This window comes from Gouania willdenowi, chromosome 4, assembly GCF_900634775.1.
Source record: "Gouania willdenowi chromosome 4, fGouWil2.1, whole genome shotgun sequence".
In the NCBI taxonomy this organism is placed as follows: domain Eukaryota; kingdom Metazoa; phylum Chordata; class Actinopteri; order Blenniiformes; family Gobiesocidae; genus Gouania; species Gouania willdenowi.
The window spans coordinates 3,881,254-3,909,168 of record NC_041047.1 but is presented as its reverse complement, the minus strand read 5'-3'; the positions used below and the strand labels follow the sequence as shown (position 1 = coordinate 3,909,168).

The following is a 27,915-nucleotide window of genomic DNA, read 5'->3' as shown; positions in this document are numbered from 1 at the left end:
ACCAATGAGCACAGTGCATTCACTGGCATTTTCACAAACATCACATATCTCCTGCTCTGCAATTTTCATACAAAAACAAAGCGTCGTTGGCTAGACGAAGGGCTGTGCTCTGCCAACACGTGCACGCTGACGAGAAAAAGACAGAGTTCCAGCAGCTTTAACATTCGCCGGACGCAAGGTAAAGGATCTATATTACGCTAATTCAGGGGATCAAAGTCGCTGTTATGTAATAATTCTGCTGTGGACTCTGAAGTCCAGGTCGTCTATTGGTCCACAGATTATGGCCAGATTTGAAAGAAGCATGTGCGTGATGACATGTCTTTTTCCTTTGAACACTGCATGTTGACATTTCCTTCAGCACTGTTTCCTCTGAGCAGTGGTAAAAGCCTCCTCCTCATCCTTGATCTCAGTAGTTCTGAGTTCTTTTGGCTACAGATCATGTCACTCTTCCAAGTTTTTAAAGAACGAGTCGAGCTTTGAAGCCCACACAATCTGGGCACAAAAACACTTATTAGTGTCACATGATGCAGCCAAGTTTGCTGCTTCTCTCTATTATCCTTAGGGTTAAATTGACCCTCATCAATGTTTATTATTCAAAGGTCAAATAGTGAGAATAATAATGATTAAGCATGAAATTATCATGATGATATTTTTTCAATGTGCTGAATACGTATTGCACGCATTGGTGTTCCTCTGGGGTCAATTTTACCCCCAGCTGTTTTAGCTGTGTAAAACGTGTCTGTGTGTGACTCATGTGTGACCTTACATCCTCACACCATTAGGTGCAGAGTTGATTCTTTTCAGTTGATACAAAACATGAGGAAAGTAAGGTTTAATGTCAATGAGATTTTGGAACAGCTCTTTCACAGTGAAAGTGACGTAAAGGAGAACGTGTCTGAGACAGAGGGCTTTATAGTGAATAACTCCAAATATGTTACACAAACAGAGATAAAAAAAAAAAAAAAAAGTGTAAGTATGGTTCATTCAGTGAGAGTCATGAATGTGCACCCAAAATTAGAAAAGATTTGGATGAAAGATTTTCAAGATACACTAACTCTGAAACTGAAAGTTTGACCTGATGGTGGCACTGCAGGAAAGATCAAAGGTCATATCATCACCACAACCAATAGGGTTCATGCTCTAGTGGTCATTAATGCTGTCACTAAATTTGAGAAGATTTTGATGAAAACTATTAAAGATAAATTCATTCTAATTAACCATGTCCTGATGGTGGCGCTAGAGAACAGATCAATGTTTCAATACCAAGGGGTTAGTTATGTATTCAACAAATAAATAAAATCATTTTCTGGAGGCAAATATCCTTGTTTGTAATATTTGAGGATAATAGGAGAGTTAAGGAGTCTTTCAACCAGAGTTTCTTAAAAAAAAAAAAAAAAAAAAAAATGGCTGTTTGAATCTAGAATTTAGAAAACACTTTAGGGATGTTCAATATTAGCGTTTTGCCGATTTTGACCAATGTTGAATTTCCAATATTAATCAATACCAATATATACACAGAGCCCCTCCCCCATGACCTAATGTTCAGTCACATTATATACTGTATCTCTTCATGGAAATGAAAGGTTAAGGCTACTTTTAATGTGATCCATCACTGGATGCATTCCATAAATAAGCATCACCTTTGTGAAATAACACCAGATTTCCACTGGACGCGAAACGTCTCCGTGCTTTGCTGTCCTTCAATCCCCACCGCCTCCGTCTGTGATGCACAACTGTTGTGGCCTTGCCGGACAGGAAATCTCACTAATTCACGTGCAATCATACGATATAATGAGTTGTAGTCTCTGCAAAGAGAACCACAAAGATAGTGTTGTTCCAAAACCCTTTTTTGTCCCGATGCTGATACCTAGTTGCGCAGTATCGGCAGATAACGATACATGCCGATCACTGACGTGCCTTGACCACTAGGGCTGGGTAGGCACGTTGCAAATCGAGACCAATGACAATTTCATATGTTTCTGCATAAACAATTTCATATGTTTCAATTTATAGGGTTATTCAACTTCAGTGGTGGAAAAAGTGCTGTATTCGTTTTTAACAATAGCGCGTATCAGGTTTTGAATATTGGTGAAGAAACCGATGCCGACCAATATTACATGGTACGTCTCATATTATACTATTACCCAGCTCTGATCTAAACTAATGTTTTCTTATGCACTGGTTCACAAACTTTTAGTCCTTGTAGCACCAGTTTTTTTTTTTTTTTTTTTTTTTCCACTTTGATTGAAATTGCAGACTGCATTAGCATCATCTATGTTTTTATATTCATGTCATAATTGTCAGAAAGGTGGTACATTTTGAATTAAATCTATTCTTTCATCTACACATAAATGATGTTGTGAGTAGATAACTAGGCCTCATTACTTTGCTAAAGTGTGACAAAACTGTGTGAATCTGTTTGACTGAAAGAAAACTGCATAATAACTAATCACACCCATTTGTGTGAATTAGCTAAATGTTCATGGAGACGTTATTCTTTCTGCTGCATGGCTAATAAAGCTACAATACATTTTAGGTTTTGTATTTTTCTTTCTTTTTTCTCTCCATTCTTTCTTCTTTGATTATTTCTATTATGTATATAATGATAAAATAATTTATTTCATCTCTTTTTTGGCAGTTTTTCCACCTTTTTTATTTAAATTATTAGGATCTATTTGGCAATTTCCAATCTGAATATTAGAATTATTTGTCATAAGTCATTGTTGGGTCCATTTAATTTGTTTTTGTTGTAGTTTACAAACTTTAAGGAGTTGCATATTTACAGTTACAATAGAACCTATTATTGTTCCTTTTACATGCACACAGGTGTGCTTGATTTTGAGGCATTCCAAGCTTTTTTTTTTGGCCATTCGTGGCTGCTGTTCTATGTTTTCCAAGTGTTGTGAGGTGAGCACTAGTTCTGCTTTGACTCAAACAGCTTTTTGACTTGTTGACATGACCCAAAGTCTAATTCTGTGATTATCCTGCTTATTTTTCCCCACGTTTGCTACGTCCAACTGACATAGGCGTACAACTGAGTCGATAGGCAGCAAAAAAAAGGGTGTTGAGGAAATGCAGCGAGACTAGAGACGAAAGCCAAATCCCTACAGTCACATGACATTATTCTCTAAGTCTGCCTCTGGTAGATGTCAAGCTCCAGTTTAATACAAATATGTGATTGCTCATGATGAAGGACGAGCTTTAACGGTGCCGTCCAACCAGCAACAGCCGGATTACACCATGGCTGTGACACGCACTGGCTTTATTCTGTCACATGTGTCTGTGTTCCATGTAGAACTGAGGAATTAATCTCAGTCTCACTGCAGTAGCTTTAGAACTGATTAAAAGCAACATAACACAGACACAATATTTCAGCTTAGCACTAAGTTTATACGCATCAAAGGATGCGGATAGGGATTTTCAACCACTGTACCGTGTCACACTTGTGTGCTGTGAGAAATTATTAAACTTCACCTAATTGGTTTACAAAACTACTAAAAACGAATTAAATGTTTTCTGCAAATATGTCATTGAGCTGTCGTGAGCCCCTCCCCCATCCTAAAACGCACAGACATAATTATAATAATATATATGTATATAGTCAGTGTTACTTTTGACAGTAACTAGTACCGTAACGCAATATTTTTTTAAAGAAATAACGCCGTTACCGTTACAATATGGTGCGTTTGTCCTTTACTTTGCTCGCTGCAGTGTACTTCCTGTTTACAGTGGCGCTACATATTTTTGTGGGATGCTGTGCCAAACACGGTAAAACAGTAGAAGAAGAAGCATTGTCAGCGTGTTTCTGTTTACATCACGTGCTCCAATCATGGCGAGTCAATGCGAGAACAGGACGAGCTTCTCAGAGTGGAAATACGCGCATTATTTTTGTCTCCAAAAGATGCATCAGTGAAGCTAAGCTAAGGCTGCGGCTGGATTTTAACGGACTGTTACTGTTATCCAGGGACAGGTCAGCAAAACTATTGCATGGTATGTTGTTGTAAATAAGCAGCCTGTCGCTGCTGCTGAGTCACTGCTAACAGCAGCTCATTAGCCTGATATGTTTAGCATTGTGTAGCTGAGAAAAATGCTGTGAATTTGTTTTTCCACATTTATTTTTATAAGCATTTTCAACAGCAGAATGTGCACCTGGAATACACACAGCTTACTGTACATTACTGTGCTAAGGCTGAAAAATTACCGTTTTAATTTTGGAGCAGCTGTTTTGTGCTTTATATGAACATCTTTTATGGTTGTTTTATAACAGTTGATCAACAGTGGATTATTATATTATTACAGCATTAATATGAAGCTGTATGGACACAAATGACCCAAAATAAATAATACATTCTTTAATTCTAAGTAACTCAAAAGTTACTTTTTCCAGTAACGCATTATTTTTTGATGTAAGTAATCAAAATAATAACCGAGTTACTTTGTTAATGAAGTAACTAGTAACGGTAACTAGTTACTTTTTTCAGTAACTAGCACAACACTGTATATAGTATACATTATATAAAAAATAATGTACATTAATATACATTTACATAATATAATTGCCTTTATGGTGACAATTGAACATTCTGTCCAAGGACTACATATTAAAAATAGCCTTCTGGTTAAACCTGGTACATTTTCTCTATGAATATTAATGTACCCTATTGAATAAACCAATAAATACATAAATAAGTAATATAAATATAAAACCAGCTGCAGCTCATCAATTCAACCCACATCAATAAGAGAAAAAAGGACAAACATGAAAAGCACAACCTCATGATCCTCACCACATGTCACTGTATATAATGTTAAATTAATCACAGATAAAGGAAATAATATCAGGCGTCTATGTGACTAATGATACTTTGTAGTTTTGTCCCAGTTTGACTCCTGACAGCAGTGAGATCAGGTCTCTACAGCAACAGCCTCCAGGGACTCAGAAACTTCTAGTTTTAATCTGCAGAATGTTTAAAACTCAATGAATTCTCTCCAACACAAGCTCATTTCTGCAGCATGAATAAAATGAAGAAAAAACGACAGTGATAGTGATTAAACACAGCTAATCAAAGCTTAATTATGACAGCAGAGACCGATAATGAAAGCTAATGTAAGCGTGTACACGCTCATGAATAAACATTTACACAAGGACGCACAAAGGCCAAAACAGGGCATTTATTTTCAGCTCAACCACAAATAAAAAAGAGAAAAACCTACTTCACCTGTAAAATACGTTTAGCATTTCAACAATCGACAAAAACAGCCGCAGAGCGTCAAGTTTCGCTGATCGAGCAGCACTCAGCGAGGTTGTTTACAATGTCACGACTCATGTACACGCAATAAACCATTGTAGAAGAAGTAATACGACACTGTAGCAAACCCAAAACATTGTACACACCTGAAGTATTCAAATCATAAGAAATAGTAATGATGGAACCAAGTACGACGCGAGAAAAGCAACTTGTATCTGATTCGAGAACCGCATTTTTAGAATTCATGTCAGCATCTAGAATGTGAGCATAATATGGGAAAGAACAATGGTTTATGATTTGTTGTTTTGTTTCTTATTCCTGTCAATTAAGTATTAGTGTAAGAATAAAGTTGAAAAGTCAAAAATAAAGTTGAAATTTAGAGATTAGCTAAAAAAAATGACTCCTATTTTTTTTTATAGATTTTACTTCGTTAGCAGACCTGCACCTTGTATCACAATATTGTATTTTGAGTAATTTTTGGAAATTTCGACTTTAATCTCATATTTTCAACTTTAATGTCGACATGTTTCAACTTTATTCTTTATGCTTGATTTGCTGAAAAAAATTCTTAATCAAAATTGGCCCTAATTTGCTTCCGTAGCATTGAAAGCTTTGTTCTCGCAAAAAAAATGACGTAGTAATATTTTGCGTCATTGTGACCGTCCTCCCCAGGGAAGGGTGAAGCAGATTTTATTAGAAGGACAACACATAACAGGGGAGGACAGGGCAGCAAAAATCATTAAATAAATACATATATATTATTATTATTATTATTATTATTATTATTATTATTATTATTATTATTATTATTATTATTATTATTATTATTATTATTATCTATAACATAAGTTTTGAAAGCTGTATTATGGACCTGCCAAAATAAATCCAAAATTCAGCTTAAAATGTTCAGCCCTTCCTGTAACTTAAAGAAGAAGAAAGTAAAGTTGCTCAAAAAAAGCAATGTGTTATTATTTATTATGTTCTACATGAAATATCATACAGTACTTGACATGTGCTTTAATATGGGAGATACCAGTGACGTGCAGTCAGGGTAGGCAAGGTAGGCAGTGCCTACCCAAGGGTGAATTTAAATTTTGATTATTTGTTTTAATTATAATGTAATTATAAATGACAAACAACTGAGCTACCAGACCTTCAGCAAAGGTAAGATCAGAAAAGTGTTCGTATTTTCACAATGAATGGAACAAAAGGAAGGATTGACTTTGTGAATGCTCCTCAATGAGGCTGTTCTGAGTTATTGTTGTTGTGATTTTCGCCGTGTTTCTGTGTTTCCATCACAAACAATGGATGTGCTAAATAATTGTTTATGTTTCTTTAATGGTGTTTATGATGTTGATTTTGTTAGATGGCTTGTTGGGTTTTTTCTTTCTTTTTATGAATTTTATTTTTTGATAAGCGCATTGAGATGACTTTGTTGTAAATTGCTTTATACAAATAAAGTTGATTTGAATTGAATTAACACTTGCCAGCAGAAACATATGGAATTGTCATTGGTGGTCTCGATTTGCAACGTGCCTACCCAGCCCTAGTGGTCACTGGGAGATACACTTTAACATGGAGGGATAGACTTGCTGTCAGTTGTAAATCACTAAGTTAAACAACAAGTGGGAGAGAATAAATGGATACATATGGATTAAAAGCATTTAAAAGTCCAACAATGTAGATTATGGCATTTAAAGTCTCGAACAACATAACTCCACCTTCGCTGATTGTCTATGTGCTTCCACGGATGATGGACGTCGATTTTGATGCGGGGGAGATTATGACAACAACTGCTCAATCCACCGCTTTATATCCAGACAAGTTCGCACTGAGTGCAGGGTTTAATTGTTCTCTGTTTCAGTCGCTTATTTTCTCGGTGTATCACTACAAACAACAGACTTACGAGACTACTGAGAGCCGCAGTGTCCGCCATGTTGTAAACAATTTAGGCAGTTGCTATCCATATGGAGCACCCCTATTTGGCCAGTTTAGGTCACGTGATAGGTCAGTCATTGGCCAGTTTAAGTCACATGATAAGTCAGTCATTGGCCAGTTTAGGTCATGCTCACCATATTAAGCATACTTATAGTATACAGTACACAGTATATACTTATTGAGCTTGTAGTGCATAATACTGAAAAATCATAATCTCCTGCTGCATTATTAATTGTCTTGCACTTGTGTGCTTGTCAGTGTGTATTTGTGTCGACTGTTGCCTTGGGAGCGGAAGCTTGGCTTCAAACATTAGTGTCAGACCATCTGATGTGTTGCCACTTTCAGCAACCACCGCAACACATATATTTGCTAATTCTGCACGGTTATGTAGCCAAACTCATCCCACGAAGCTAATTTATTTTAAACCGTGAAAAAAGTTAACGACAGGTTGTTGTTTTTTTTAATTATTGATATACTGTAATAATTTTAAAACAGGTGCAGGATTATTGTTTATTTTAACTAGACTTGTGATCTATTGAAGAAATAACAACCAACATACTAGTGATGTAACAATACAGTCGGTTCAACATACCTGTTTTTTTGGTCACGGTTCACGGTTCAGGACGTTAAAATGTTTCCACTGTTAAGTGTTTAGGTACGTTTTAAAAAACAGGGACACGAGTTTACTTTTAACAATTTTATTTTACTTTGAAGCTAAATCACATTCCTATGTATGGTGTATTGCAGGGGTCCCCAATCCTGGTCTTAAAGAGCCCCTATCCAGCATGTTTTAGATGTTTCCCTCTTCCAACACACCTGATCTTAATGACCAGGATCGTTATCAGGCTTCTGCAGAGCTTGATATTATAAAATAGGTTGTGGCTTTTGATACGTTAAACATATCCATGGACTGCCACTCTATGCATACGCAACGCCCCTCATTGGCGAGTTTAGGTCATATGATAGGTGCACCACGTGACTTAAAGTTTCGTCTGTTTTATTTGAGCTCATATTTATTTTTAGCTATGACGCTAACCCTTTTATTTTAGCCCTATCCCTATCCCTAAGCCAGGAAATACCCTAAAATGTTTTTTTTTTCATATATGTATTTTTAAAGATGTAATTTGCCGTGTTAAATATGTTAAAACGAAAAAAAAAATATATATATATATATTTATATATGACAAAAGTAAGATTCAAACCCACGGCAGCAGAAAGAAGAATCCTTGAGTCAGGCGCCTTAGACCACTCAGCCATTCTGACAAGGTGGAAACACAGGTTAGAAAATGTCCGGCAACGTCATCAGTCGTACCCATCGTCCCAGGGGCTATGGATACGTTTAACGTATCTATAGACACTTTCTATAAAATAAACAACAATTAATAAAATACATATAAAATAAAATACCACTTCCAAATGATTATTGCTTAACCCTGGCAGCTCATGTAAAAACTAGGGAAATATTAATTCATTCAAAAATAAAATACACAAAAATGTATTACTTTCCATAAATAAACCTGTGGATTCAGCATATTTAAAAGATGACAAAACTAAGCCCACATCTCCAACCACCAAAAACAGCTGCAATGTAAACAATGTTTACAGTCATTTTTTATTCAGTTTTTTCTTCCTTGTTATTTGACTGGACAATGAAATGTTTCCACACCGCTGAGGTGCTCCTTTGCAGCTGTAGCTGCTCTTCAATGCTAACCATGCTAAAAAGTAAAAAATGTCATTGTCAGTGTCACCAAACTTTAGCGCGTTATAATTGGTTTATTAACTCACGTGGTAAGTTAATGTCATAATCCCTGCGCACTGAGTCACAGGCAGAAACAGGCACACAGGCAACGCCAGTTTAGAGAGACAGACAAGTGCTTTGTCAAACCATAAAAACCATGGTTTACAAATCAGTCTTAAACTGTGGATGCCACACCAAACAGTTCAGCCAACAACATACCAAACTGCAGAGTTGAAACTGTCACCCCCTGCAGTCATGAATTATTTTTTGGGTCACAATTGTTTTTATCCTCTTTCGATAAACAAAAGAAGTTTACATCGACATCTGTAACTTTTTCCTGATTATTTAAGGCAACCAAAACAAACGCAAGGTGGCATTTTGGCTGAAAAAGCTGCTAAATGATCTAAAAAGCTGCTAAATGATCTAAAAAGCTGCTAAATGATCTAAAAATCAGGCTGAATGTTTCACTCCAAAAGAAAACAATGGGATGTTTACAGGCAGTGGGGCCTTGTGACATCATCAATCACGTGATTTCAAGATGGAGGAACACAGGCTCTAAAACTGTAAAGTAGTCCTGTTCTTTTTGAATTTAATGAAATAAACATATCAGTAAATCTACTAAGAAGGACATTTAAAAGCTTTTGTAAAAAAAAAAAAACAAAAAACAGTGGAGGATCCCTTTAAGAAGACATTTCAAAGTTGAATAATAAAGATTGTATTAGCGTTACGAAGGCAGTTTTATCTGTTTTTGTTTCATTATTTCTGTCAAAGATAAAACAGATAAGCAAAAACCCAAAACAATCACTTTTTAACCAAATCCAACAATGTTTGTCCACATTTTTTTGAGAACTTCCAAATTTTTTCAGTGTTACAAAATAACAATTGCAGACAGGAAGTGTCAGTCCAATCCTGACGACCTCGACGAGTGGTGTGATGAACTTTACAGACGTTGTCTGAAGATGACCTGACACATATATATAAGCGTTGTGTGCCTTCACTGTCATCGCTCGCGCTGTATATTGTACTTGTTGCGTGCTGAGATCAAAAGGACCCACAGAACGTGAAAAAAACGTAATAAAACTCGCATTGCGCCACTGATTAAACACAATGTCTGGGACGACATTCCTACTGACACCGGCGGAAGTTGGAGGGTAAACTTTGGGACTCATGTGGCTCGCTAGCGTACATGTGAGGCTGTTTTTAGTCGTTCTCCTCCAGGAGCTAGCCCTGCTGCATGGATGAATAGAACATGCTCTGCTTCCTCCTGACTACTTGGATTTGTCAGGGACTTTTATAAATAGCTCAGCAGCAGCAGCAGCAGCAGCACGTGTCTGCAGCATACTGCGGGTGGAGAATGAAGAGCACAGTGGGAACGGCTACACATTTGTCAAAACTGAGGAGACGAGCGAACACACTTGTCAATGTTATCCATTAATAACCTCGACTGGGTGACGTACAGGTGTGAACAAATTATGTTTGGAAAAGGAAAAAAAAACTGACAGAATCATTTAAAAGTCAGTGACAATTTGTCTCAATGCAAAAGTAAAGTCTGATTTTCATCAGACATTGTCTAATAATTGATTATTTCTAGGGCTGGGACTTTAACGTGTTAATTGCGATTAATTAATTACAGAAAAATATATATAATGCAGTAAATCGCTTTTTTTAGTGTGTTCAGGTTGACAAACATCGTCTATTATTCTAAGTAATGTAACAGTAATGAAATGAAGACCATAATAGTGTTACCTTAAGTATTTATTTTAATGCAAATGGGTGATGAAGCGCTCTAAACCAAAGAGAATACGTCCACACACATTTCTACCTATAGTGTGATAGATTTTGTTCTGCTTTTCAGAGTCTGATTTTCTGCGCAGTTATGTGTAGTCAAATGACGCTGATGGTGACGTCAAATGACGCTGGTGCGCGTTCATTCATGACAACTTGGAGAGCCGTCCCAATAACCCGGAAATTAAAAAAAGATGAGAAAAATACGGCATGGAGACAAGCACGGTGGACGAACCTATTGTTTGGTTCCACAGATGTACGCAGAGGCATGTGCACAGGTCTTACAGTAAACAGTCACATGAACGGCAAGTAAATAAATAACCGTGTCACAGTTGGAGTGTGCATTAGGCCGCATTTTCTCGTCTGAGTCCGACCCGACAGTGAATCAAAGGAATGTACTTTTGCTTCTTTGGTAAGCACCGATTTTATTAACAAACAACTGTTTATGTCAACATCAGATCAGTGCACGGGTATAAAACAAAAGTGAAACACAAACATGGACGCAGTGCACGCAACAGACCCATCTGAACTATTTACATAATCCATGTATCAAAGATAAAGATAATTCATGTTATTGCAGAAAAAGAAATGTTTCAATGGTGTATTCCTTTAACATTGTCTTCTGCTCCATTCTACGTTCATAACTGATCAGCTGTGGCTGCTGCTGCAGCAGGAAATGAAGAACGCTGCGTGCAAACGACACTATGTGACCAAACTTTAATTGGCACTGTAGCACTTTACAATCAACAATGTGTAATAGTCATGGTCCCCAAATTTCTAGGTCTATCTTTTATCTCGGCACTATATGTCACGTTGTTGTTGGTTACGTGTCTTTTTATACTGATGTTGGTTTTATGTTTATATCAACCTGCTAATGGGACAGGGGATGTAAATAAGACCCCTGGCGACAATCTAATGTATTTACATGACTTTTTTTAATAAATATTGTCCTATTTTTAAAAAAAGAAATAAAAAATCTCGATCTCAAATGTAATCTTTTAATCGAGTCCCACCACTAAATATTTCATATCACTTTGGTCAGTTTTTGACATAGATCATCTGAAATCATTCACATTTATGTGAACCAATGGTCTCATTGAGCAGATTTACATTAATAAACTTGTTTTGCTATTTTTCTTGGAATCACTTGTAATTTGTGATGATGGCACTGTCTTTCTAAGAACCAATGAACCCCAGTCGTGCACATGTTTACCTGTCAACATCGCCTCAAGGAACATACCAGGAAGATGTTTTGTTGACGGAAATACTCAGAAGCCTTTCCTGCGTCACTTTTAGATTGTGTATAGGTGCTAACTAGCTGAGAAAACGTGTTGCTTTTCTCTGTACTTAAGTTCTTTACGTAACTCATTTTGGACCAGGGGCCAAAAGTCGTCTTATATTTTACATTTAGTCAATTCAATACAACATAACACAAACTCACGGGGAAACGTGACACTGTCGCAAAATGATAGTTTCATATTTTGTGTTGCGCTGCAGCACATAAAATATGAGGAATTTGTTTTCACACACTTTGTGAGAAGAAGAAAAAAAGTTACTAAAAATGTCAAGGTTCTTCAAAAGTCTTGATAATGATAATAATGAATATACATATATATATGTACTGCATAGTTACGCATACGCATTTGCGTATGATACTACTCTCTACATTGAAGCAATAAGCACTTTAATCCATAAATCCTTAGCTACTACAGTTTTTTTGCAAAATAAAATTGGTATTTCTAAAGTTTTTACAAAGTACAATTGCACTTTGAACGTGTTTCCATTGAAGGTTGTTTTAAAGCCATGTAACTTTCATGAAATCTCATCCCGCGAGACTTTTCAGCAGGAAGACGGACGGTCGAATTAAGCAATGTCACACGAGAGGAGTGCTGTTGTGCTGAAATATCAGCACTGGTGTGATTTGGACATAGTGTAAATGTATATAGTTGCTTTTATACAACAGTTCTACGACCACATTTTTATTAGTTAATAGTAATAAGTGACAAGAAATTTTATTTAATCATCTGACTCCCCCAACAAAAATAGTTGGAGAGCACACAGTGTACTATGGTGTATAGCCCAAGATGTAAAACAGTAATTAACGCTATTTAGATCAGCTGTACAGTGGAGTGATATCATTCGTCGAATTCCCGGAGCTGTTATTGCTCTACATCAGCACTCTTGGAGACCGTGGCTCAGGTGGTAGTGGGTCGTCGTCTGATCGAGAGGTTGGGGGTTCGATCCCAGTACCTGACTATGTGTCGAAGTGTCCTTGGGCAAGACACTGAACCCTAAGTTGCTCCCAGTGGTCGACTAGCGCCTTGCATGGCAGTCCTGTCCCACTGGTGTGTGAATGTGAGAGTGATTGGGTGAATGAGCTGATATGTAAAGCGCTTTGAGACCGCTTCAGTGTGGTGATAAAGCGCTATATAAAATCAAGTCCAAGTCCATAATATATATAAAATGTTCACAAATTCGTTAGGATGCAGGAATAATTACTAACAGTGATTAGAAAGTTCCTCAAACCATAGATTTATTCATGACTCACTTCTGTACTTCAGTTAACTTTAGCGACTCAAAAGGTTTCTGAAAATATCCTCGTATATTTGGATTCTTTTTTACAGTCCAACCCAAAAATAACTCCTCGTTAACAAATGAAATGCATCTGTAGATTATGACTCATCCAGATGAAGCACAGTTGAGTGCATCTACTTTATATTTATATTTAACACATCATCGGTGTTTTTAGACCGGGCTGCGTCACATCTTCAGTGAGACACGAGCAGCAAAAGCCTGGAGTGTTTGAACATTTATTCTTGGCTACATGGAGAACCATTACCTATTCATTACGGCACAAGCACATCAATGTCACTGTAGAATCACGTGTTGTTCTTTGATGCTTGTAAAAATAAACTGCACCAACACAAAGAAAAAAACAAAGATATTTTAACCCTCCTATTACCCTTGGGGTCAATTTGACCCCATTCAATGTTTATCATTCAATAAATGATAGTTGACTTTTATTTATCATATTTCATGATGTTTCGTAATTTGATGGGTACAATTCATTGAGCATTTAATGTGCTGAACACATATTACACACATTAAGGGTCAATGTGACCCCAAGCTGTTCTGGCTGTGTAAAACGTGTCTGTCTGTGTGTGACCTTACATCCTTACACCTTACATACATGATGAAAATGTTCTTGATTATAGAATGAACTGAGTCAGTCTTGGTCCCACACCAGGCGAGAGATGACTGAAAATGATAAAAAAAAATATATATATATATATATATATATATATATATATATATATATATATATATATATATATATATATATATATATATAAATAAATCTTTTCAATCTAAATACTAGGGATGTAACGATTAATCGTAAGGCAGTTAAAAATCAATTCATAAGTATCACAGTTCACATTGATACTCTGAAAATTGAATTGCAGTACTTTTTTAAACAGCAGAGGGCGCTATATATGTATCCTTCTCGTCCAAAAGTGGAGGCGGCGGGCGGAATCTGCTACTACTTTCTTTCTGGCCGCCTTCTACTCTTAAACATGTTCATAAATGATTCCTTACCCCTTTAGCACCGAAACAATATCTGTAATATTACGTGAAAATCTGTAAAAGTCAAGTTTTTCTATTAACTCTGTCTGCTAGCATAGCATCTTTTCTTCACTACAAGATTAGCTGCATGCCAACCAACCACTGGGTTACCAGTGCCCTCTGCTGGTAACCCAGTGGTTTGATTTTTTTTTTTTTTTTTTTTTTTTTTTTTTTTTTTAAAGTCCAATTGCTGAGGCACAAAATACATTTTCAGTTGCAAAGGAACTATTATGTAGTTTTGCATTGTTTACTATAGAACCAGAATTTAAATTAAGAGGCTTCTTCTTCATTTGTATTATTCCTTTATTTATTTCATTAAATATTTATTTTTAGTTAAATTGCATTGTTTTGAATAGTTTATCAAGAGATTATTTTGACAATGAAATATTAAAGGAAAATAATACAGTATTTTCTAGTTTTTTTTCCCCAAAAAAATAAAGGAATAGTTTTCAGTCATCATTTGTCTACAGTCCCATTTTGTAAAATAAATCGAGAGAGAATTCTATTGTGAACCCAGTATCGTGAATCGAATCGAATCGTATCGGGAGTTGAGTGAATTGTTACATTCCTACTAAATACTGTTTTATTTCACTTGTTTGAAAATTTGATTCCTTAATATGTATAGCAAAATGAGCAAAATAAGAGATAGGAGAAAGGGGATAGTTGAGCCAAAAAAAGTGTGAGAACTACAGTGTTAGATGTTACTGAAAGGGGAAAATATTCAGGTACATTAAAAAACAACAACTACAAAATAGACAAAAACATTTCTTGGACAACATTAAATAAGTGTGATTTAACTGGCAACAACAACAACACTAGTAGTAATAATAATTATGATGACAATAACTGGTTGATTGTGGAGCTAGAGGGATTATGAAATGTTCAGATGACTCACTCAGTCTTTGCTCCATTTTCTTTCACTCATTTCCCTCATCTCCACCATTACATGTTGGCTCATTGCCTGTTTATAAATATCTCCCTTCTCTTGGATGTGCAATAGCACGTTACAACACTTGATTTAGTGTACAATGGGTATTTTGGTCGAGGCCCTAAAATAATAATAACAATAACAATAACAAATAATGATAATGATAATGATAATGATAATAATATTAATAATGGCAATATCCATTTTATTTTTATTTATAAAAGTGTCAAGAATTTGAATAATTATAATATAGATATGAGTATTAATACAAATAACTGGTGTAATTTGAGAAGTTGCTGATGGATTTTAAGTCTTAATAATAATAATAATGCACAATTGCCACCATACACGTTTTTTAAAGACCTCTGACCATTAATAGCAATAAACAAATATATAACAGGACAGGCTGTGCTTGTGTGAATCCTGTTTGTTTGCAATTTGCAAAGCGAGTGTATTAATGAGATCAAGTTGAGCACAGCAGCAGGTTTTATGCTCATGACCCGTTAAACGAGTAAATGGGAAAATGCAATTATTATTATTTTTTTGGTTTATCCTGTAACATTACATCACAGGTCTTTATATACAGTAGAAACCAAAACCTGAAGAAGAAATGGAGATGAGAGTGCTTCCCTCTGCACGAAGCAGAATGTCAACCCTTGCATATGTAACCCCACCTGTTGTCCACATGACTGAGCAGATGGTTGAATGATCAGTTAATACATCAGCATTTAAGAACATACACACAGTCTAAACATCAAACACAGGATTAGCCACCTTAGCAACAGCCAAAATAAAAAGGTGCATTTCTATTTCAAGCACTCAATACAGAGGCGTCATGTGATGCATTGATAGGGTCTTTATGCATGAAATTATACATTTTATTTTGATTTGCATGCATGTTTGCAAGTTTTTTCACAGAATGCCCACCTTCTTGCATTTTCTCCAGGATTTGCACAATGAAAACCAGACTGGGCTGTTTATCCCACAAGTCTGACTCCTACAACGACTTTTCTGAGTTCCTTCCTCCCGCCCACGAGACAACAGCCAGGTGTCTGAAGTAAGTCTGCCAACAACTAAAAACTACTACCACAACTGATAACTTGACGCTGTGCTTTTCTCCAGTGGAACCAGAGTTTGGTAATAATGTGAAACTCAACCTTCTGTTGTGTTAAAACACTTACTTGGCCTGAATTGTACAGTGATTACATAATGTTCAAACTTTTGGAAGAAACAATTATCAAATTTGTACTTGAGATTTTCATTTCATTCATTTCATATAAATCTACATCATGTCACTAGAGCAGTGTTTTTCAACCACTGTGCCGCGGCACACTAGTGTGCCGCGAGAGATCGTCAGGTGTGCCGTGGGAAATTATCCAATTTCACCTAATTGGTCTAAAAAAAATTTTGAAAACATATTAATTATTATCTGCAAATAATATACCATTGTCGAGTGTCCGTGCTGCAGTAGTGACTAAAGGTGCGTGCACACCGAACGCGACGGAAGCGATGCCGTTGCCTTAAATCGTCCCTGATCGGTAGTTTGCACATAGTGGTGCTTTTTTGTCAGTCCATCATTTCATCGCTCCAGCGACGCGATCACTAGGGAGCTATGTGCATGTGCACGTGTATGTGTGTGTGTGTGTGTGTGTGGCCCCGGTAACAGGGTAGAGACAGAGAGAGAGAGAGTGTTGATGACGTCTTTTTTTTTTCCTTCATGCTCCGCTTCTACGGTTAAATCATCAACTTAACGGAGATATTAAAGGATGACTTCACTCAGAATGTGTTTGATCAGTAGTTACTGTGGTTTTAAAGAAATTTACCGCTTTAATTTTGAACCTGATACTTTGAGGAAGTAGAACAGCCTCCGCTGCAGCCGTCAGCACTGAAGCGGGAGCGGGAGGGAGGGGCTGCTGCCTCCGCTCTACAGACAGTGGAGGACGGGAGATATCGCTTCACGTCGCTTAAAAAGTTAACATTTTTCAACTTTGATCATGCAAGTCGCGTCGCTGAGGGGGGGATAAATTGACGTTGCGTCATTTACATTGATTTTTAATGTAATCGCATCGCTTCAGTCACTTCAGTCGCGTTCGGTGTGAACCCACCTTGAGAGCGTAATCCCAAATATTATTGCTTCTGTCATAATAAGCACGATATTTCTGTGTTCCTGGTAATTAATAATTTTGGACAGAATTAGAGTTTGCAAAACACTTTGACGTTTTCTACTACCTTTAAGACCACATTGTTGTTTCATTTGTTATGTTCAAGCTGTATTTTTGAAGTGGACATGATAAGTGCACTTTTTATTTGAAAGAAGAAATACAAATGATGATAAAGTCCTTTATTCTTTGTGTTTATTTGATTCCTATTCAAGACACTTTGATGAGAATGGCTATATTGTTAATATAGGCTACAGAGTATCATTTTTTAACATGTTTGGCTGGTGGTGTGCCTCGTGATTTTTTCAATGAAAAAAATGTGCCTTGGCTCAAAAAAGGTTGAAAAACACTGCACTAGAGCAATGAAGCGAGCAAAAAACACGTCATTGTTTAAGCGACTCATCACGGGCGATCTAAGCAACTATTGTCGCTGAAGTCACATTTATTCCTGGACTTGAACAGAATGGGCGGAGGACAGCTGATAATTTTTTGGTTTGGCTCGGTTTGCGTTCAGAATGCAACATCTGATCTGCTCCAAACACCCTGTGGTGCAGTTACGTGAGCTAACCAGTGGAGTAGAGACTTGTCTAGGCACAGAAACAGAAACATGAGGATGAGGCTCTCATCTATGGGTCAGTTGGTGCTCAGAAACTTCTGCTTTCTCTGTTTGTTCTTTCAGAACATTCAGCAATGGAGCAGCAACAAGTTGTCATAGTGTTAAAGATTAAATCGGGGCTTTCGCCTTTAGTTGGCCATGTAATGTTATTACATTAATGGAATTTGTCTTCTGCATTTAACCCATCCCTGAGTAGCAGTGGGCAGCCATTTTGCGGCGCCTGGGGAGCAGTTCGGGGTTAAGGGACTTGCTCAACATCCCACAGTGACGGCCCAGGTGAGGCTTGAACCGGCAACCCTCCGATTACAAGCCCAGCGTCCTTAACCACTAGGCCACCATCGCAAGGTCATTTGATCAGAATTCGCCTGTTTGATCCATCTAGAGTAGACTTTGTTTGCGTGTTCACACTTCCCAAGCAAGGGAGGACTTTCAGAACAAACCAAACCTAGAGCGTTTAAGATCCGTCGGTGTGAATGCACCCTTAGTCTACTAGACATTTAAGAAAGAAAGGAAATAGAGCAACTGTTATAGGCCCATGGGTAGGTGTTCTAGTACTCGAGACTTGACCAAATTTTAAAGGTTTTGGTCATGTCTGTTGTCTGGACTCTGGGTTTTCTGTCAAGACCAGCACTGATCTGCTGTAATTCAACTTCATTATTGTGATAATAATAATAGGAAGTGCTTGCACCTGTTCCTGATTGTTCTGACTCCTTGGAAATTTTTTTAAGTGCCGTTATGTGCCAGACACCAGCAAAAAGTCATATTTCTAGTCCGGAAAAATTTAGTGGAACAAATTTGTCAAGATTTGAGATTTTTGCATGTTGTGCTTTAAAAGACCTTGTTTTTGTCTGCTAAATGTATTTAAAACATAACTCACATTAAAGAGAAAATGCTCTTAAAATGGTCAACCTTGTCATGGTTTGTAAAATGTATTTTAATTATCTTGGTGCACTGTGGGCCAGGTAAGTCATGGTCTTGGCTCATGTGCTCTTGAGTTCTAATAATGTTTGCTTAAAATCCTATTGGTCAGAATGGATAGTGATGGTCTGATGGTTTTGATTCTCTGAAAACTTAAGAGTATAATCTACGTACAGGAAACATGTCCAAGACAATTTACTTTTAAAATAGAATTAATTTACTCGATTAAAACTGTTTTTCTCTCTTTAAAAGTTACTTTTTTAAGTGAAGTATCTCCTGTATAAGTAGCACCTTTATATGCAATTATTCAGATACCAAACTATGGGTTTGATACATAACTATCAAAATCCACATAAATCTTACCAACACCACATCGTTCAATTTATTTCTTTCCTGAGAGAGATTGTCGTCATATCATATCTGCGCTATGCTGTCATAATGTACTATACAGCTAACTTTCTCCTAGCTACTTACAGTGCATTCTCCTGTCATTATCCTGCAAAAGAACCTGGAAGAGGAACCGATGTGAACGGAAGACGAATTTCACCTTCAAATAGGCAGATCTTAAATATTGCATTGGAGAATCTCTTGTGTTTAAAATGCATGAAAGCACAAACTTGCTTTTCTCCCTCAGAGTTTCATCCAACGAGGTTGTACGATGGTCGGAATCCTTTGATCACCTCCTCTCGCACAAATGTAAGTGAACATTGTTCCGTCTTCTCCTTCAAAAGAACAATCCCTGCAGCCCTGTCAGACCGTGGGGGAAATGGAAAAATAATTCCTTTCCTTTCTCTCTCAGAGTTTCCTTTTATTTGGTCTGTTGCTCCCTTTTCCAAACATCTTGTGTAATAATCTGTGTTTTCAGGACGTCTGAGTCATATCAGGAGTCTTATTCTGACAGCAGTAGACAAACGCTCCAATAAAACATTACGGCATTACAAATGTCCTTATTAGTAGAGCTATCCCTAACACAATGCATTATTTTGTACCAGATTTGTTTCATTAACTTGTAAAATGGGACTACTTTACCGTTTTAAAACATGTGTTCCTCCATTTTGAAATCACACAGCCACACTGCATATCCCAAATAGATATATATATATATATATATATATTCAGCCTACTTTTTAGATCATTTAGCAGCCTTTCTGGTCAAAATACCATTTTGTGCTGATTTTGGTTGCTCTAAATAAATAGGAAAAGTTAAAGATGTTGATGTAAATTTTTTTTGTTTACCAAAAGAAGATAAAAAAAAAAAATGAGTTAGCGAGTAAATAACGGACTATTGAAGGACTCCCACCTAAAAGGACTTCTATCCTGAAGGTTGGTTTATCTTCAACAGTCCGTGATTTCCTCGCTAACTTCAGCCACCAGAGCGTGTCAGTGCACTGTTTAAGGGAGAGTAAAGGTCCCCTCGGAGAGCTCTTCTTCTCTGCTTCATTGTCTACGACCAAACCTCATATTTGGAGCCGTCGCCCCCTGCGGTCATAGATTATTTTTAGGGTTTTTATCCTTGTTTTGTAAACCAAAGAGGTTTACATCAACATTTTTTAACTTTTCCTGATTATTTAGATCAACCAAAAGCCAATAAAGCCGCTAAATGATCTGAAAATCAGGCTTCACTCCAATAATAAACAATGGGATGTTTACAGGCAGTGGGGCCGTGTGACATCATCAATCACGTGATTTCAAAATAGCTGAAAACAGGCTCTAAAATCCCATTTTTAAAAGTTGACAAAACGAACATGGTGCATGTGTTTTGTTAGGCATAGATATTCTAATAAGGACATTTAAAAGGCTTTAGGTCACACCTGTAAAAACAGTGGAGGATCCCTTTAAGACAGAAATACACTAAAAATATGCCTCACATAAAGCAGTTGTATTAAATTACTCAAAAGCAGATTTATTTGTTGTTTAAACAGAGCTTTCTCTGTTACCTCACTGATTCTGTTTCCACTAAATCACATAAATGTTGTACTGTAAAATCTAGTGTTTGTGCATGTTTTCAGCATGCAAATCAATACAAATTGCAACTCATTAGTTCTTGTTGACTTACTAGTTGGATATTTCAAAACCAGCTGTTTAAAAATCTGATTTATCTGTACCAAAGGTATGATTTTTGTTTTGTTTTGTGTTTTTGTAAAGGACGAATGCTGCTTTTTTGTAATGCTAATGCATTATTTATAAAGATGGATGGGTAAGAAATGGAAAATGACAGCATGTTTATTTTTTCAAAGCATTTATTTCAAGGAAATAATTGAAAGAAAACCTCAAAATAACAATGTGTTTTTATTCCGGGCTGAGGTCATGACATAACGTAGTGACTTGACACGAGCAGACATTTAGGAGAGCAACACAGCGGTCATTAAAGAAAAGAGTTTCTAAGGCAGAGAGAGGTTCAGAATTACCTGTTTTCAAAGAAGAGCAGGAGGGACACCGTGACCACACACACACACACACACACACACACACACACACACACGCTATATAAGTCATGTCAAATCAATAAGGACTTTGCACTACATGTTCCTGTGGGAGAAAATTATCCTCATGACTAGGTTTAATTTATTACAAACAATAAGCTTACTTTAAAACTGGCTGGTGAAGCGACTCATTTGATGATGGAAGTGAATTGTGTTGCTTCTTGTTCTTTAATGAGAACACCAGGTTATGTTTATTAGTCTGCAGAGTAGAAGATTAATCTCTGTTGATTAGCTTTACCTCGACCGCACCTGCACTGAGGCAGTGCTGGAAATGTCATCCTAACGTACGACTCATACTAAGTCTGACGTAAAAATCAGCATATAATGCGTTCACATTAGATAGTATGAAAAGATTTGAGTATGCGAGAAATGCCTGGATGTATACTACATCAGGACATTTTTTAAGTATGCACGGTGGGCACACTGGTCATACTCAACCGACCCATGATGCAATGCAAGCGAGTATGATCCCGCTGAAGGACGATTCCCTCTGAAGTATACTTCCAAGTTTCCCAAGATGCATTTGGAACCTACAAGGACAAAAACCTGAAGCACATTGAGGCTAAATATCAACGTTGATTCTCCACCTTTGAAACATTTTAAAGAGTAAGTAAACCCCTGCCTTCTGCTGAGCTGCCACTAGGAGGGAAATTCTAAAAAAAAAAAGCCTTAATTATGGGCGTTACTGCTGTAGCAGTAAGACACGCCCAGCTACTTTCAGTAACCGCCCCCTCCTCTCCATCCCCGCGCACACAGAATCAAAACCCATCACAACTGCTAGCTAACAAGCTAAACATGAGCGAGTCCGACAGTGCGGACACTTTTGCCACAGAGAGGTCATTGGAGGTGGAGGACTTTTTGCCTCCAGAGTCTCCTCCCACCAGTCACGACCACGGTGGTCCAGAGCCATGCATGTTTGAGCCTTTAGCACAGACTGGAGCCGGTGGTGAGGAGGATGAGGAGGTGGGTGACGTTATAGGAGAGGCGGGGCCAACAGTTAAAGTGATGACACACAGCTTAGGCAAGGCAAGGCAAGGCAAATTTATTTATATAGCGCATTTCATACTCAAGGCAACTCAATGTGCTTTACATGATAAAACATTCAATTGTTTAAAATCAATAAGAACATTTAAAATCATCAGTAAAATCAGTAAAATCAATTAAAATCATCAGTAAAATCAATTAAAATCATCAGTAAAATCAATTAAAATCATCAGTAAAATCATCATGACATCAACAACATGACAAAAAATCTCTCTCTCAATCATATGCAGTAGAGAAAAAAAGTGCCTTTAACTTTGATTTAAAAATGTTCACATGTGATGCTGACTTCAGCTCTGCTGGCAGTTTGTTCCACTTCTTTGCAGCATAACAACTAAAAGCAGCATCACCATGTTTATTGTGAACTCTGGGTTACCGTTACCTTACCGTTCAACCAATAGCAAAATTCAGTTGTAATAGCAGGCGTTCAACCCTCAGTGGCCAGTTTAGGATCAATCAACAGCACTAATCAATACCCAAATACACAAGTTGGTTTGGGGTGTACTTACTCTTTAAGTGAGAAAATATTTCCGCTAACTTTATAGTTGTTATAACCTCATCCTAACCTAGGATGAGTTTACTTTTAGCTGTATATTTATTTGAAAACGTTGTGATTTGTAATATTTTTGTCACACATCAATTTAACAGTGTTAACAGTGGAACATTTTTTTGTAAAGCAATCACTGCTGGAAAGTCAGATAAGAATTTGTAAATATTCTGATTTTTTTTTTTTTTTTTAATCACAGCGGGAACCACAAAAATGTTTGTGTTTTAGTTGTCATTTTGTACAATTCAGAATCATTTTGTACGTTTTCGTTGTCATTTCTAAATTATTTTTTATTATCTGAATGTATTTTTGTATTCATCTTGTGCTTTTTTGGTTTCATTTTGTACGTTTTGTTTGTTTTGTGTGTTATTAGAGTGATTTTGTATATTTTTGTTGTCATTTTGTATATTTTTGTTGTCATTTTGTATATTTTTGTTGTCATTTTGTATATTTTTGTTGTCATTTTGTATATTTATCTCTTATTTTTGTCCATTTTCGTTGTCGTCTTGTGTGTTTTTGGTGGAATTTTGTGCAATGACTTTGGGGGTGGCTTAAAATAATTCGAGGGCTACCAGTTGCTCAGTCTGCAATATACAATTAGACGATATATGTAATTATAGATAATATGCAACAACTGGTGATGTATAGCAAAGTGTAATCTAGTTGGAGTCTTTTAAACACTTCAAATGGGTGAGATCCGAAAAGATGCGATTACACCTCCTGGAACAAAGGCCAGATGGGAAACAGCTGAGACCTCCAGGTCTTAAAGGGGCCCCGTGGAGTTGACAAAGTTGAGGACATCCTCAATTACGGTGAATTTCAGATGCCGTTTTTGTAAAATATGTAATATTTCTCACACATTGCTGTAGAAAGGTGGTTATTTCATCCAGGAGCCAGGAATGGTTTCTCTACCCTAATATTCTGAATAATAACTCTCCTCCTAAAAGGATGCTACAGTATACAGTATATATAAGCAACACGCTACAGTATATATAAGCAACACACTAGAGTATATATAAGCAACACACTAGAGTACATATAAGCAACACACTACAGTATATATAAGCAACACACTAGAGTGTATATAAGCAACACACTAGAGTATATATAAGCAACACACTACAGTATATATAAGCAACACACTAGAGTATATATAAGCAACACACTAGAGTATATATAAGCAACACACTACAGTATATATAAGCAACACACTACAGTATATATAAGCAACACACTAGAGTGTATATAAGCAACACACTAGAGTATATATAAGCAACACGCTACAGTATATATAAGCAACACACTAGAGTGTATATAAGCAACACACTAGAGTATATATAAGCAACACACTACAGTATATATAAGCAACACGCTACAGTATATATAAGCAACACACTAGAGTATATATAAGCAACACACTAGAGTACATATAAGCAACACACTACAGTATATATAAGCAACACACTAGAGTGTATATAAGCAACACACTAGAGTATATATAAGCAACACACTACAGTATATATAAGCAACACACTAGAGTATATATAAGCAACACACTAGAGTATATATAAGCAACACACTACAGTATATATAAGCAACACACTACAGTATATATAAGCAACACACTAGAGTGTATATAAGCAACACACTAGAGTATATATAAGCAACACGCTACAGTATATATAAGCAACACACTAGAGTGTATATAAGCAACACACTAGAGTATATATAAGCAACACACTACAGTATATATAAGCAACACACTACAGTATATATAAGCAACACACTAGAGTGTATATAAGCAACACACTAGAGTATATATAAGCAACACGCTACAGTATATATAAGCAACACACTAGAGTGTATATACGCAACACACTAGAGTATATATAAGCAACACGCTACAGTATATATAAGCAACACACTAGAGTATATATAAGCAACACACTACAGTATATATAAGCAACACACTACAGTATATATAAGCAACACACTACAGTATATATAAGCAACACGCTACAGTATATATAAGCAACACGCTAGAGTATATATAAGCAACACACTACAGTATATATAAGCAACACGCTACAGTATATATAAGCAACACGCTAGAGTATATATAAGCAACACACTACAGTATATATAAGCAACACACTACAGTATATATAAGCAGTGCCGCAAACGGCATTTCAGCAAATGATTAGTGAGGGATGGACTGTTGTAGGTGTTTTAATCATGAAAAACAGAGCAGCCTCTCTGTTCTGTGTTCTGATAAACAGTTTGTGTGGTGTTTGGAAATAACAGGTCAACTTGACACAAGCTCTTAGAGGAACATGTGCTTCTGTTCACATCAGTGGGGCAGATGAATAGATCAATTATCATAACTGAAGAGGAGAAAAAGCTTCTTGTTTTTTACTAACAGATTTTACTTAGATACTTGGGTTTTTGTTGCATTCAGAAGACTCTTTTTACACACATAATACTAAAGTATAGGTGATTTTCAGACAAAACACATTAGTAGATGAAGCAGACTTTGGTTTATGACTTATTTTTTACATCTTCATATACTTTTCCAGATGGGTTGGCTGCCTTCAGGACGTTCCTAAAATCGGAGTTCAGTGACGAGAACATTGAGTTCTGGATGGCCTGTGAAGACTACAAGAAAATCAAGAATTCCACCAAGCTGGTGTCCAAGGCATCCAAGATCTTTACGGAGTTCATTGACGTTCAGGCCCCAAGAGAGGTCAGATTTACAGTATTTCATGTCACGGTTAATATATTATTTACTGATGACTTAAGACTTTAGAGAAAACAACTTTCACATTGGCTTCTAACAATGAAACTAAAATTATTTTTATTCTAAATCAGTGGTTCTTTTTAGTCCGGGACCCCGAAAAAAAGTTTCCAAAGAAATAGTGGAAAAGGTGATGAAACAGGATTTTAAAAACCACAGAAATTAGTTCAAAGTTACAAATTAGAAAAAAAAAAGTATTTGAAAAAAAAAAAAAAGGTTCAAAGTGCCAATAATTGAACAATTAGTTTAAACTGGCAAATGATGGGCATGATAAATTGTGAATGTGGTCAAATTGGCAAAACTACGCATGAAATCTGGCGAAAAGAGGTTAAAAGTGACAAAAATATATGCAACATGTGGTGGTAAGGGTTTATAAGTGTCAAAAATGATGATTCATTGTTTTATGAATTTGTGATAACCACATTTATTTATTTATCTGAAAAATATCCACTGTTATAGGAAGTTTATTATTATTTGTGCCATAGTATAGAGTTTAGTTTAGTTTATTTATTGTCATCTTAAAGATGTAAATCATTGTTTAATCATAAATAAAATGGGTTAAAAGTAAAGGAAATGTTGGTGAAATGTGGTTTTAAAAACCACAGAAATTTGTTAAAAGTTTTCCATTTATATTTCATTGTAAAAAGAATCCCTTGATAAACTATTCAAAACAATGCAATTTAACTAAAAATTAATCTTGAGTGAAATAAATGAAGGAATAAAACAAATGAAGAAGAAGCGTATTAATTTCAATTCTGGTTCTATAGTAAACAATGCAAAACTCCATAATAGTTTTTTTTTTCTTTTTAAAAGTGCAACTGAAAATGTATTTTGTGCCTTAACAATTGGACTTAAAAAAAAAAAAAAGCAGTCTGCAATGCATTTACGTCAGATATTAGTTTGAAAAGCAGAGGGCACTGGTAACCCAGTGGTAGGTTAGCATGCAGCTAAGTGCAGTGAAGAAGAGATGCTATGCTAGCAGACAGAGCTAATAGAAAAACGTGTCTTTTACAGATATTCACGTAATATTACAGATATTTTTTCGGTGCTAAAGGGGTAAGAAATCATTTATGAACATGTTTAAGAGTATAAGGCATCCAGAAAGAAAGTAGTAGCAGATTCCGCCCACTGCCATTACTGCTGGACAAGAGAAGGGATAAATATATAGCGCCCTCTGCTGTTAAAAAAAAGTACTGCGACTCAATTTTCAGAGCATCGATTTGAACCGTGACACCTATGAATCGATTTTTAACTGCCTTACGATTAATCGTTACATCCCTATTAGGTGGAAAAGTGGTGAAAAGGTGCAGAAAATGCATTGAAATTTGATGGAGAAGTGACAGAAATGGGAGTAATGTAGAAAAAATGCATTAAAAGGAGCAAAATAATGGCAAGAAAAAGAGATGAACATAGGTTAAAATATGGAAAGTTTGGTGTAGTTGCAGAAATGGGCACAAATTGTTAACATATTCTTACTTTCTTAAAGGCATCTGGTCCTCCTAGTATCTGGCGACCCCAAGATTGAGAACCCTGCTCTAAATACCCATTGCTTTCTGTGGTCACTGTGACAGATTAACCTCGACTATCGCACTAGGGAAAAGACCAAGGAGAGCCTGGCCGATCCGTCTCCAAACAGCCTCAACGACGCTCAGGGTAAGATCTACAGCCTCATGGAGAAAGACTCGTACCCAAGGTTCCTCAGGTCCAAGATGTACCAGGACATCCTGAAAAGAGCTCAGGCTCAGGGCCAACGGAGGTCCGTCTGATCCCCGCATCAAGACTGAACCCACTCACCCGTATCTCAATACTGTGAATATGCAACGAGGTAGTGGTTAGCATGACCGTTTCCTTTCGTCAACACCAGCTCCAAGCATGTGATTCCTCTAGACCAGGGGTGTCAAATTCATTTTAGTTCAGGGGCCAAATATGGAGCAGTTTATGCTAAGTGAGCCGCACATTTTAGGCATTTGGCAAAATTATTCTGCTCTGGTTTAAAAAAAATTATAAAATTATGTTCGGCACTTATAATATCAAAGCAATAAGTGACAAATTTCAGTCCCTGCAGGAACTTCACTTTAAATTGTTTATATTTTGT

The 27,915-nt window shown here is 36.5% G+C and overlaps 1 protein-coding gene across 1 annotated transcript; it reads left to right on the top strand.

Moving 5' to 3' along the window:
* rgs8 (regulator of G protein signaling 8) lies at positions 1 to 27,915 on the top strand. Its single transcript, XM_028444216.1, has 5 exons — positions 1 to 178; positions 16,209 to 16,319; positions 19,590 to 19,651; positions 25,603 to 25,769; positions 27,392 to 27,915. Exons 2-5 carry the CDS (start codon positions 16,219 to 16,221, stop codon positions 27,584 to 27,586), a joined length of 525 nt encoding a protein of 174 aa, XP_028300017.1. The 5' UTR covers positions 1 to 178; positions 16,209 to 16,218; the 3' UTR covers positions 27,587 to 27,915.